Source organism: Entelurus aequoreus, linkage group LG24 (genome assembly GCF_033978785.1).
Source record: "Entelurus aequoreus isolate RoL-2023_Sb linkage group LG24, RoL_Eaeq_v1.1, whole genome shotgun sequence".
Classification (NCBI taxonomy): Eukaryota; Metazoa; Chordata; class Actinopteri; order Syngnathiformes; family Syngnathidae; genus Entelurus; species Entelurus aequoreus.
This window is the reverse complement of record NC_084754.1, coordinates 25,972,470-25,987,090: the sequence shown is the minus strand read 5'-3', so window position 1 is coordinate 25,987,090 and position 14,621 is coordinate 25,972,470. Positions and strand designations below refer to the sequence as shown.

General features: G+C 37.7%; 1 protein-coding gene across 2 annotated transcripts in view; it reads right to left on the bottom strand.

The window, feature by feature from the left end:
- The window catches only part of cpne2 (copine II), a 79,481-nt gene that overhangs the window by 50,735 nt on the left and 14,125 nt on the right, over positions 1 to 14,621 (bottom strand). For both annotated transcript variants that reach the window (XM_062035821.1, XM_062035822.1), the window contains exons 2-5: positions 13,606 to 13,806; positions 6,140 to 6,319; positions 3,095 to 3,169; positions 2,894 to 2,965 (exon numbers count right to left, since the gene is read on the bottom strand). In XM_062035821.1, the coding sequence (XP_061891805.1) occupies positions 2,894 to 2,965; positions 3,095 to 3,169; positions 6,140 to 6,319; positions 13,606 to 13,782 (504 nt within the window). In that variant the 5' untranslated portion in view covers positions 13,783 to 13,806. The remainder of the gene's footprint in view (positions 1 to 2,893; positions 2,966 to 3,094; positions 3,170 to 6,139; positions 6,320 to 13,605; positions 13,807 to 14,621) is intronic.

The following is a 14,621-nucleotide window of genomic DNA, read 5'->3' as shown; positions in this document are numbered from 1 at the left end:
TATATATATATATATATATATATATATATATATATATATATATTTGCATGTTCTCCCCGTGACTGCGTGGGTTCCCTCCGGGTACTCCGGCTTCCTCCCACCTCCAAAGACATGCACCTGGGGATAGGTTGATTGGCAACACTAAATTGGCCCTAGTGTGTGGATGTGAGTGTGAATGTTGTCTGTCTATCTGTGTTGGCCCTGCGATGAGGTGGCGACTTGTCCAGGGTGTACTCCGCCTTCCGCCCGATTGTAGCTGAGATAGGCTCCAGCACCCCCCGCGACCCCGAAGGGAATAAGCGGTAGAAAATGGATGGATATATATATATATATATATATATATATATATATATATATATATATATATATATATATATATATATATATATATATAAATATATATATAAATATATATATTCATATATACAGTATGTATATGTATGTATACATATATATGTACATATACATATATGTATGTATATATATATATAAAAACATATATGTATATATATATACACATATATATATATATATATATATATATATATAGATAAATATATATATATATATATATATATATATATATATATATATATATATATATATATATATATATATATATATATATATATATATATATATATATATATATATATTTATCTATATATATATATACAAACCCCGTTTCCATATGAGTTGGGAAATTGTGTTAGATGTAAATATAAACGGAATACAATGATTTGCAAATCATTTTCAACCCATATTTAGTTGAATATGCTACAAAGACAACATATTTGATGTTCAAACAGATAAACATTTTTTTTGTTGCAAATAATCATTAACTTTAGAATTTGATGCCAGCAACACGTGACAACGAAGTTGGGAAAGGTGGCAATAAATACTGATAAAGTTGAGGAATGCTCATCAAACACTTATTTAGAACATCCCACAGGTGAACAGGCAAATTGGGAACAGGTGGGTGCCATGATTGATGATATAAAAGTAGATTCCATGAAATGCTCAGTCATTCACAAACAAGGATGGGGCGAGGGTCACCACTTTGTCAACAAATGCGTGAGCAAATTGTTGAACAGTTTAAGAAAAACCTTTCTCAACCAGCTATTGCAAGGGATTTAGGGATTTCACCATCTACGGTCCGTAATATCATCAAAGGGTTCAGAGAATCTGGAGAAATCACTGCATGTAAGCAGCTAAGCCCGTGACCTTCGATCCCTCAGGCTGTACTGCATCAACAAGCGACATCAGTGTGTAAAGGATATCACCACATGGGCTCAGGAACACTTCAGAAACCCACTGTCAGTAACTACAGTTGGTCGCTACATCTGTAAGTGCAAGTTAAAACGCTCCTATGCAAGGCGAAAACCGTTTATCAACAACACCCACAAACGCCGTCGGCTTCGCTGGGCCTGAGCTCATCTAAGATGGACTGATACAAAGTGAAAAGGTGTTCTGTGGTCTGACGAGTCCACATTTCAAATTGTTTTTGGAAACTGTGGACGTCGTGTCCTCCGGACCAAAGAGGAAAAGAACCATCCGGATTGTTATAGGCGCAAAGTTGAAAAGCCAGCATCTGTGATGGTATGGGGGTGTATTAGTGCCCAAGACATGGGTAACTTACACATCTGTGAAGGCACCATTAATGCTGAAAGGTACATACAGGTTTTGGAGCAACATATGTTGCCATCCAAGCAACGTTACCATGGACGCCCCTGCTTATTTCAGCAAGACAATGCCAAGCCACGTGTTACATCAACGTGGCTTCATAGTAAAAGAGTGCTGGTACTAGACTGGCCTGCCTGTAGTCCAGACCTGTCTCCCATTGAAAATGTGTGGCGCAATATGAAGCCTAAAATACCACAACGGAGACCCCCGGACTGTTGAACAACTTAAGCTGTACATCAAGCAAGAATGGGAAAGAATTCCACCTGAGAAGCTTAAAAAATGTGTCTCTCCAGTTCCCAAACGTTTACTGAGTGTTGTTAAAAGGAAAGGCCATGTAACACAGTGGTGAACATGCCCTTTCCCAACTACTTTGGCACGTGTTGCAGCCGTGAAATTCTAAGTTAATTATTATTTGCGAAAAAAAAAAAAAGTTTATGAGTTTGAACATCAAATATCTTGTCTTTGTAGTGCATTCAATTGAATATGGGTTGAAAAGGATTTGTAAATCATTGTATTCCGTTTATATTTACATCTAACACAATTTCCCAACTCATATGGAAATGGGGTTTGTACTTTGATTACAAAGAAGTAGTGATTGTTGAAGGACCAGAACATGTACATTCTGGCGTATTTGCTTACATTTTGTAAGTTACTTATGTAAATGAGTTGAAAAATAAAAAGCTAAGGTAGGTCGAAGCTGATGTCCATGTTGCCTGTATTTATCAGCCATTAAAATATTACAACCCTCTCAAATATATTACACTACATATATTCATTCATACATTATATTACTTTTGTTTATTTTCACTTGAAAAACACTAATTTTTTAAAGGTGGCAACTTTTATTTTACTTTTATCTTTGTTCATTTACGGAATCCGGTCAACTTCCTTTGTTTCATTTAATCGTACTGCGCATGCAAGTGACATTGAAGCCACAAAAAATCAGATTTGGTCCACTTTGGCTTGCAGTATGAACCAATTGAACTCGTAAGCCGAGGTACTGTACTGTCCACATCAGCAACATTTCAAATTCCAGTTCATGTGTTGCTTCTCACCCATGAAAAAAACCTTCAATTTCGATGTAAGATTGTGAAGGAATTGCCTGTATGAAAACATTGACTAACTGCATGTGCACTCAACTACGATGTGTCCTATTACACTCCAAATATGAACATGTTTGCATTGGATAGAGCAAAACCACCTACTGTACCTTCTTGTCCAGTTTCCGCCCACTCAGGGTCAAAGTGATGATTCTGTTGTCAGACAGCTCCTGGGCTGTTATCTATCAAAACATGACAGAACAGCATACTGTAAGCAGAGGCCGTACTGGCAATGAATAACATAACAGCACATCATCTTCATTTCTAAGGGGATGGTAAAAGTACATTGAAAAGAAAGGACAGGTTCATACTGTGATGGATCCTTTGCCAGCTGGTTTCCCGTTAGCCAAGACCAATGGTCTGTGAAGTTTCTTATTGGATACAATCTAGTGAAAAAAGAAAAAAGATAAACCAGACAGGCTTTAACTTTGATAGAGAGTGTTTGTAAGAACCAGGAAACTGTACAATAATTTCTAGTAACCAGACCGAAAATAGATAGCGGTGCCTCATTTTGGTGAGTACCTAATCATTTAGTGGCACTGAAATAAGGCAAAAATCAGGTACAGTGCCGAATCAACTGTCCTGATGGTTGATGTTAGTTTTTCACCTGCACAGACAACTATGAGTATAACAATTAAAATGTTGCTTGTACTACACCTTAAAAAATGCAGATTTAGCCACCTGTCTTGAAGTGTTTGAAGCTAATTTTGTGCAAATAATGTCTCGTAAGTAACTTTGTTAAGTTCAATTAATACACGACTCTTGCATGTCGGATTAACCACCATTGTAACGGTAGTCCAATATTGCCGAAATGGTGTTTTATTTGCAACACACTTAAACGGCGAAATGCATGCACATAAAGCAGTGTAAAATATTGTAGATGTTTTTCCTGTGTTCTGTTTGGATCATTTGTTGTGAATTATATTTCATATTGGTGAATGTATTACTTATCATTTTATCTATATTCTTGAAATATTTAAATTACTATTCTGTCAAAAGGGAACTACACTATTTTGGGGGGATTTTGCCCATCATACACAATCCTTACACACGTCTTTCCCTTTATTTGTGAATTCTACATTTTGAAAAACTGCTAGCAAGGCAATGAGGATACAATCTATTCCGCCTATAAAACCATCGAAAAAACCCTAGCAGCGTTTTATGTACATGCTGTAAGTATGTATGTGATGTAGTAACGTGCACATTGATGATAAAGTGTAATATGTACAGTATTTTGCTTATTTTGAGCAATACCAATCGTTTTTTTTCCTAGATATTGATTTCACAAAAAGGAACATGAAACAGTAACTTAGAATGTCCACTCTAAAGAGATGCCAAATGATGGATGTTTTATTTAGATTAAAATTTAGAATGAATCTCACTCTTTAGATAAAAAAAAATATTCCTTGTGATGTTGCAATGGTCCTATTCTGCTTTCCATTTGTTGAGAGCCAAATAGTATCCAGTTGGTAGCGTGTGGGTTCTTAAAGTCGACCAACTTCCTGGCTAGGTACCACAACGTTCTACTATACAGGTGAGATGCATGATTTGTAAACTTATACAAAATCAAAGGCTTCTTCCTTCTTATTTGATGGCAGTGGCAACCAACGTCATTAGCAGCTCAACGAGCCAGTAGCTGCCTACTCGCTATTGGTCGGAGGAGCAGTGTGAGCAAAGCGATGTGTCAGTACGCCGGAAAAATAAGTTAGATTTCACAACAACAATGTATCTAATGTTTGGTTAATATGCAGATCACGGCGTGTAAATGGAGCACTGTTGCGTTTTTTTTAAAGCATTTATTAAAGGGCTTTATAGGCAGAGTAAAATAATCCCATTACAAGACGTGTGTTTTTGTCTCATATAAGGATTGTGAATGATGCAAAATTCCAAAAAGAGTACAGTTTTCTTTTAAACTTGCAGGATTCCGGAACTGTTTCAGCAGTAAGTACCGATTTGGTACCAGATATGATAAACAGGTTAAACTATGACTAGTCAACCCTTGTCAAAAACCACAACACTTTTATGATCCATGTCTATGAACGTTCTGATTCATCCAGGTCATTGTCATCTCAGGGCATTCAATCGATCGCAATTGGACTGTTTGGTTTGTCTTGGAAGACGTTTCGCCGCTCATCCGAGTAGGCTTCATCAGTTCGTGCTCATAGACTTAGATTGGTCAGATCTAGTTTAGCGGCTGGTGCCAAAACCCAAGATATCTATACTCAAAAACCAGGAAGGTGTGCTTGGGCAAGGAAGGTTTCGCCTTGTCGTAGTGAGAAAAAAACACTGTTTTGATGCAAATGAGAAGTCCTAACTGTCAAAGCCAACGACAGTCGTTGAAGTGTAATTTCCTCTCGTTAGCATTGAGGTATTGTGTGGCAGAACAATTGCTGTGGATCAATTACTACCAGTACAAAATAGTCGGAATCAACCACGTTAGCATTCCATTCAGTTGTAAACAAATGCATTCTGGTCACCTTTCTAACTTCTCTTATTTGTTGGAGGCTAAATCGCAGAGTATTTTAGGAATGGTTGAAAGGACAGTGTTGAATGTGGGAGACCTCCTCTGTTGAGGGATGGTTTTTCAACCTTGACATAGATGACTTCCCTCACTCTTTTTTCCTCCAGAATCTGTACATTTTTATTTTACATTTTTATGGTCCATATTTCCGTTCATTCAGTTTAATTTGTTACTTACTGTTTCTGCCCTGCTTGTTCCGTGTTCTTTGTTACTTTCAGGTCGGTTGGTATGGGGTTGGCAGCAGAGCGGCAAGGCAGGTGAACGCAAATAGCAATTAGTGCCTTTTAAAAGTCCAGCACCCACACCAGTGGATGCCAGATTGCTTTCCTTCATCTCTGTGCCACGACTTCAGCGTTTCCCCATTCCTCATCACAGCTTTTACACTATGCACATTTTTATACTCTCTTGGTTTACAGTTGTTGGCTGTTTTTCATTCATGTGTTCTTTTCTGGCCTTTTCTTCCTCTGTTCGCTTTCTTAGTTTTGACGGTCTTATGCCTTGCTCCATTTGTGGACACAGTTTATTGTATTTTCTTGTTTTTTTTTTTAAAGTATTTATAGTATTTCTGAACTTTTTCTGGGCATTTACTGACACCTTGTGTTATGTATTTTTAATATGTTACTTATTTTTTGTCAATAATTCAAAGAACTTTCTTTTGTTCTTTGCTGTTTTTGTTTCACTTGAATCCTCGGGTCGAATAATCTGTGCAGTCATCTACCAATTCACATCTACATGGAGGTCCAAAACAAACAGCTCACCACAAGTACAATTACATAATGGTATATGAAATAATTATATGTAAGACATTTATGAAAAAATAAAAATTATTTCATACCACTCCAAGCGTGCAAATGTATTCTCCCAAGAAATCGTGTTCGTAGAGTTGTGTGGCACACTTGTCTTCATCAAACAAGGCAAAGCGAAGCTTCTGGACCTCTTCAAAGTGGTAGTCCACCTGGAACTTCACTCCAAAAACTGGGTTCAGGTTATTAACAGCTGTTTCAGTCCGGCCAAGCTGAAACACAAAGAGATGAGAAACTTTTTTTTCTCACTTTAAAACCCTTTGAAATCCATGTTTTGATCAGGGTTTTTTGCTGACAATACCGATACTAATCATCCATGAGTGAGATCTGTAGATACCAATACTGATACCGATCACATGTATTAACTCAAAATGTTTCAGTTGATTTATGGTGAGTGCTATTGACAGTTTAACAATATCAACACAATATTTAAAGTAGTATTCTCTTTTGTTATTACAATTGTTTGATCAAAACACAGTCAATAGTACACAGTAACTAAACAAAAGCAAAAGCTAAAACTAATAATTAAATCCTTTGTTTTTGCCCTCAAAGTCTTCCTGTGTCACTCTAGTATCGATCATATACTGATACTACCCATGGTACCGACACCATCAATTCATGGATCGATTTGGTTTCCTCTTACGTGTGGTGTACTGAATGCCAGCTAACACACCAGCAGTTAATATCTGTTATATCCTCTCAGTCTAGACTCTTATTAATCTATTTGTGCATTTCCTGTTAATAACTGCTTACTTTTTGTTGTAACATTGTTCTATCGACACTTGTTAAACTTTACTAAGCACTTATTTCTTATGTTGCTTCAAGCTAGCTTAGCGGTTAGCTTTTCTGTTAGCATGCCTGATCCTGGCTCTTGGTGTGTAAAATGTTTAGGCTTGTCCTCATTTTAAAAATAATAGTTAAGATACTAAGAAATGCAGTTTCAATCAATCAATCAATCAATCAATCAATCATCAATCAATCAATCAGAGTTTATTTATATAGCCCTTAATCACGAGGGTCTCAAAGAGCTGCACAAGCCACAACGACATCCTCTACTCAGATCCCACATCAGGGCAAGAAAAAACTCAACCCAATGGGATACAATGAGGAACCTCGGAGGGGACTGCAGATATGGGGACCCCCCTGGGCGACCGGTGCAATGGATGTCGAGTGGATCTAGTTAATAGTGTGAGAGTCCAATCCATAGTGGGGCCAGAAGTTTAGATAATTATTATTGGCTTAAGGGAGCATCTCCACACTGTGTATGGAGACAAGTAATTAGCTGCTCGCTGATTGTCAGCCGTTCGACTAAAATATGTTTTGTATTTGGCATTTAATGGCAATAATCGGCAATGGCTATCACATACTTTTAAAGGAAAATCTTCCGAGACTGATCTGAGCTCATTTGATCGGCACATTCTAGAACCCAGTTAGATTGCCTCCAGAATATACAGTACACAATATACCACACTGTATATTATGTTGTCAATTTGGTGGTTTGTATGAAATTGTATTCATTTTGTTTTGAAGCAATTGAAACAAAAATGTGTGAATGCCCTACTTGGGCGTTAATTATAGATTGTGAATAGAATAGATTGTGGTGGAGATAAGAAAAACATGGTCAGTGATAGGGAACGGAACACCACTTTGGGAATTTTTCATGACAGCATTATTCTGTTCCATATGACAGGTAACAATTATGTATTATTTTTCATAGTTGAATAAAAACTTTTTGTCAATAGTCCATACCTTGTTAAGAAGTTCCCTTATTTATTTTCAACTAAGTAAAAAAAACAAAGACACAAGTCGATCTTCTCTGAATTGGTATTTAACTGTCTGCAGTTTTCTACTGGGGATTGTATGTACCGGTACAGTTAATTAATTAGTCAGCACTTATTAGAGGATTGGATTGATAACAACAGTTTACCTGCACCCTGCAACAATAAGCAACACAAAGTCAATTATATCAGTTTCCATTTTAAGAATGATGGAGTGATAAGTACCTTCGGCCCCATAATGTAGTTCAGACAGTAATCAGACGCTGTTAGCGTCATGTTATTTGGCCTGTTGGTTGGATGACTAACACTCTCATGCAGTGTTGAACCCATTTTATTATTTGTTTATCCACCATCAGACAAGCTCAATATATCTTTGTCTTGTGTTTTATAGTTGATTCAATTTGATCTTTCCACTCATCTTAAAGGGAAACTGCACTTTTTTGGGAATTTTGCCTATGGTTCATAATTATTATCCATCCATCCATCTTCTTCCGCTTATCCGAGGTCAGGTCGAGGGGGCAGCAGCCTAAGCAGGGAAGCCCAGTCTTCCCTCTCCCCAGCCACTTCATCCAGATCCTCCCGGGGGATCCCGAGACGTTCCCAGGCCAGCCGGGAGAGACAGTCTTCCCAACGTGTCCTGGGTCTTCCTCGTGGCCTCCTACCGGTCGGGCACTTTTGTTCCTCATAATTATTATGAGAGACAAAAATACATACGTCATTTTATTTTTTTAGGATTCTAAAGAGGATTAAAAAAACGATGTTCTCGGCCACCGTAGCTGTGCCCTACCATAGGAAGATGACAACAACAACCACAACACCTGCTAGCTCACGTACGCCCCCACCTCTTCACAGTGAGGAAGAGAAACTGCAAGCCTCTCTGTATGATGTATCTATATTTTATTGTCCCAGTAGAAAACATATTGTTTTTCAATGTATCATTTGTTCATTCAACAGGACCATATGATTTCAGCAGCAGAAATATACTTTTCTGTAGGGCAGTTATGTTTGTCGAAGCCCTATAAACAAACACTGTACTCTGTTATATGTTGCTGCCTCCTTCCAATCATTCAATGTTTTCCCTTGTTAGATTGATCTTCCATCTTTGGCCTATTAACGTATAATCCTCTCTACCGTTAGTTTCTGCTTCACTTCAGCTTCTCAGGTTTCTCACTTTTAGGCTCTCATGCCCTCCCTCTCTCTCTCTCTATCACCAGTGTCTCACACCTCCATCTCACAGCACAAATATAGATGAAGACACAAAAAGGGAGGAAACATGAAGAAAAACAATCTTAGAAAGGTTTAACTGGGGGGATTAGAACATGTGAAAAATGCTGAGTATGCTAAACCAGTAAAGCTGTGAGTAACATCCCCCCCAAAAAAGGTTTGGCCTACAATCCAGCAGCACTAAGCTTATTAAGTTCGCCTATCGGTTACCGTAGTAACCAGTGGCAATTTCACACCACAGCCACATGTCCCGCTGACCTCAAGCTAGCTACTACTAAAGGTATCGCCTACACACAAGCACGCAAGCTGCAGCCCCAGTTTGATTGCATGTAATTAGACTTATTTCCTTCTCTCGGTTTACATGTGCTGAGAGTTGGACTTGGACATTTTTAGGTATAATAGACACCACAGTACAAGGTAGAATTTAGGAATGAAACGGGAAATGGTTCACCAAATTTCAGATGGTTTGTAATAGTGTTTGAAAATGTCATGATTAAATATTAACAGTTTTTATCCAAGTGCCCAACAAAAGAAGTGAGATGCACGTTTTACAGGGCTCCAGTGCAAGGGGCCCCTATGACAATTTGTTTTGTAGTGAGGCTTTTTGGGTATACGTAATATCAAAATGATAATACAAATTACCTTTATATTTTATAATATACATATATTTTTAATGCTCAACTTAAAGCATTTCTGACATACAGATGTTGGATACTTGTGTTAAACAATGCAAAAGCTTCAAATCATAAGGTTCATGCATTTGGGCGTGAGCTTGAACTCAGTTTTAGATGCCTGTGAAGGCTGTGTTTTGTTTGCTGTGTCTTTTTTAAACAGTAGGCCATTTGTGATGTCAGAATGTTGGGGAAATACTAATGTGGGCATTTCTAGTACATGCTCTTTGCCAGGCCCATACCTGTCAACCTTTGCATTTAACATATGGTACATTTTCCAGGAAAATTGGTAAAGAACAAGGGAATTTTATTTTCATATTTTTTTTTTTTCTAGATTTAAAACACTTCCTTATGGTCTCTACATAACATGTAATGGTGGTTCTTTGGTCAAATCTTTTTTGCATAGATTATGTTTTACAGACCATCTTCAAGACGCTTTCTAACCATCTCTTCAGGATGTGCCGTCTTATTAACGTGCCTCCCCTATGACTGCATCTTCTCCCCGTCAGCCATGTAGTAGTTTTTAGCGTTTTCATATAGAGTCTACTGACAGATATAAGTTCGAACTATTCGCCATTTTGTATTAGAAATGGCAACAGCGGAGGATGCATGTGCATGTACGAGCCAGTCTGCCTCACAACAAGATAATGGAGAAAAAGAAGAAACTTAATGATTACAAAGTCGGACTGCAATGATGGACTCGCGCAAAGTTCTTTGGGGAAAAAACGTTATCATATATGGAGATATCCACTGACGTCACTAATGGGAAAAATGCCACAAATTCGGCAAATTCCAAACGGCTTGTTTTATAGATACACAAAAACAGGTACCAATTGGTAAGAAAAGTCGAATTTGCATAATAGGTACCCCTTAAATCAATAACAAAAATAATAATTTATAGCCTAGATGGGACTCGAACCTGAAGCGCTAGTCACTGGGCAATAAACTCCGACACACTTCTCCAGTAGCGCTGCTTCCACAAGCCCACCCACCTGAGCGTTGCTGACGCTTGAATCGAGCGGTCCTGATCTGTGCAGTAGCAGCAGTACTGGCGAAGATCTATTTTTCATTGAGAGCAAACTCTGGAAAAAAAACAGCACCGGGAAGACGCCGGGAAAGAAGAACAAAAAAGGGGATTTCCTGGAAAAGACCCCTCTTCCCTGCTCTGCCCTCTTGGATATTGCCTGGAGCCTACTTTGCTATTCCTTCTCCTTTTATGCTATCCCACCTGTTCTGATATCTATAAAATAAATACTTCAGTGTGACTGTTTTGTCAACATGGACTAGTAAGTAGAAAGTTGGGTTGGACTAAAAGATGGCGCCGTTGCAACATCACAACATGGTTTGAGGAAACACAAGAAAAGGTAGAATGACGTATTATTTTATTCTAATTGTGGCATATGCACAATAACACAGACGTGCAACTATGGTAAGATAAATGCTGTCTTTTTTTATGCTCCTCTGTATTCGAGAGTGTGCAGGTGTACCTAATATTGTGGCCAGGGAATATCTAAAATGTTTATGAAGTTTATTTTCAACAGTGTCTAAAAAAATAATAGTAATGTTCGTCTTCAAGATATATATTTAACCGTTTATATATACAAAATATACTGTACATTTAATACTTTTGGTGGTGTGGGGCGTGGAAGGTTTAAATTTAAATTTAAAGGGAACGCCTTCATACACACTTTTCAGACAAACTCAGAAAACGGGTTGTAAATGTGACTGTGGGGTAAAATTTGTGCTAAATTTACACCAAAGCATATCCAAGACATAATATCTAGACCACAAGAAAGTGTGTTACATGTATATTAGAGTCACTATAGGTCCCCTTTAACAATTTAATTTAGCATAATGATTTGAAGGTTCATTTTTGAGTAAGTATTTACCGGTAGTTGTTTTTGTAATTGTATTGTTTAAAATATAATTCTTTCCCCAGCCCCAAGTAAACTTGATGACGGAAGGAGCTTTATCGTTTTAACGCTCAGTCTGCCATTAGGGATTTGTATTTCCTGCAATTCATATATTTTTTGTTATGTTGTTTTTTTCCCCACTGGGAAACTTGGTTTTAGTGTCTTCATACCAGGAAAAATATTTAGGACTGATAAGACTGAGGTAGCATCATCTTAAAAATCTGTTTTCATTCAAATAACAATTGATCTTTTACACAGTTTTAAAGGGGAACTGCACTTTTCTTGGATTTTTGCCTATCGTTGACAATTATTATGAGAGACATGAACACAGATGATTAAAAAACGCTTGCAAGATGGGAGTCACAGTTGTAGCCTTCAAATCCCTCTAAAACAACTTCAAAACCCCCCATCAACGTTTTATATACATGCTGCAAATATATACATATTTAAAGTAGTAACAGACATGTTCAAAACAATATGTAATATGTACAATATTTACAGTATTTTGGTCATTTTATGCATTACTGGAACTAATTCCTCATTTTCATTTCCATAGCAGCGCACTTCCGACTTCCGGCAACAAAAGTGTGTTCCTACTTCCGGAAACCAACGCGAGTGTGTTCTAATCATGGCAGACTTGGTAACAGACAACTAAAACGACTGTTTTTGGACAAAGAGGATTCACAATCTAATCTTTTTGAAGTTGAATATACGGAGGATGAACTACTGGTTATGGAAGCGAACACGAAGAGGCTGATACGTTGGAGCAGACCCAAGCCGAGAAAGTGAGGTTGGCGTGACTTTGACGCTGCAAATGTGGAGCTTGGAGCCAAGCTTTTTAACATAAATGGATTGCCCATCCATTCATTTTTTACCGCTGGAGTGTTGGAGCCTATCTCAGCTGCATTTGGGCGGTAGGCGGGGTACACCCTGGACAAATCGCCACCTCATCGCAGCATAAATTGATTGTTTTCCCAAAATCAACTAGAAACGTCCCCGGTCAGCTGGACCAAACAAACAACTGTCCATCAAGTGAGTCACTATAATATGGATCATGATACACATAGTATGTCATACGCGTTATTACAACTACAGTACATACACTGTCTGGATAGCTGTGTACAAACATAACATGAAATGTGGGCTAATACTTTACAAATACTGTAATATGATTGTTCATGTTTATCAGTCAGTACAGATTGGTGTTCTATCGCCGTTGTGTGAGTATGCTAGAAAAACAATTCCTCAGTGTTCGCTCTTACAATAACAATGTCGCTACAGTTTGGTTATTATTCGGGGTACGCAACGTAAATGAAGTATTGTTGATGGTTTTGAATACATTTTTAAAGTGATTTAGAGGTGGAGTTCATTGCTCTCATTAGCTGCATTGCTAGCCACCTAGAACAAAATGATTTTTACATGTAAGAATGCAAAAGTTAAAAAAAACACTTTCGTCTTCATGTCTCTCATAATGATTGTGAATGATAGGCAAAATTCCCCCCAAAAGTGTGGTTTCCCTTTATGTGGTGAAACAATTTTTCTATATCAAAGTATAGATTATTCTTATTGTTATTTGTTTAGGTAGAAAAATAAGGGCCTGGAAAAAGCAAGAAAGTATAATGCCACAGTAATGCACAGAACTAAAACATCTATTAAGGATGTGACAGAGGCCTTCTGGCCCCCATGCCCAGTTTCAAACATCCTCCTGAGAGCCAGCAGCGTCCTCTGCAATGGACATTTGTTTTTTAGGAAAATGAAAGATGAAAAACACTCACATATAGGGTGGTTGTTTACTGTATGCATGTGTTTGTTCATAATACAATGATTTTATGTAAGACCTCTGCAAAAGGTTTTCCATACAATGCTGTCGATCCCCTATTGTTTCCCCCATTTCTGTCATCCCCTATCTTACCTCCGCCCAGTTTCCATCCACTTCATGGAAGAGGACACAGAAAGGATCTGACTTGGAGGCAACATCGCGGTCTAGAAGACTGGTGGCAGTGACAGAAAGCTCCACCCGTGTGACACAGTGCTTTGGTCCCACACCTCGTGTCTGGCCCTCGGTGGCTGAGCTCAGAGTGTAGGCCATCTTCAGACGTCACTAAAATTCCCCCTGTAGATTAAAAACAGTACAAATGAAGACATTTTACGACTACTGCATTGAACTAATCAAAGAGTATGATCTGGTTAGGGCATTAGATGTTCTTTGATGCTTGTGTTTATGCATGGGATAATGGTACGTACACAAACTACATGTATAGTAGGGAATTGTTTGATCCCTAGAAGTTTACTTCCCTACAAAGATATGAATATTATTTTTTTAAAGGTTTATTAAAACAGAGACTGTTTTTATCACAAAAAAAACTTATAGAAATTAATTTGTATTCAATTGAGTTTTAAAGTTTATTATCATTGTCATTCTCCACGTTTAACACACTGTACATTGAACAAATGGCGTTTCTAATACTCAGTGTAAGTGACAAGTACAAGGACAAAGCAACAGAGATATAAAATACATAGATAGTAATATATAAAATTAATATGAATGAATAAATAGAATTAGTAAAAATAAATAAAATCGTTTTTCAACGTCTTGTGGTGTTGGGGGGCAGTATTAGGGGCACAGCAGGGGTTATGAGTGGAATAAGTATTTAATCTCCAAGAAAAACATGACTGGATACTTATTAAAGGGGCCTTATTGTGCAAAACCAACTTTTCTTACCTCTTGGTACCTGTTTTTGTGTACTTGGGATTCCCATAAATCTCCAAAATTTTAAATCAAACCATGGAGGCGTTGCAGATATATTTATACAACAATCTTGCCTTCTTCCAAATTTGCTCCAAACGAGGTGTTTGGAATTTCAGACTTTAGTGCCGTTTTTGTCTGAGTTACATCAGCAGATATCTCCATATAGAGCTATGCGTGAG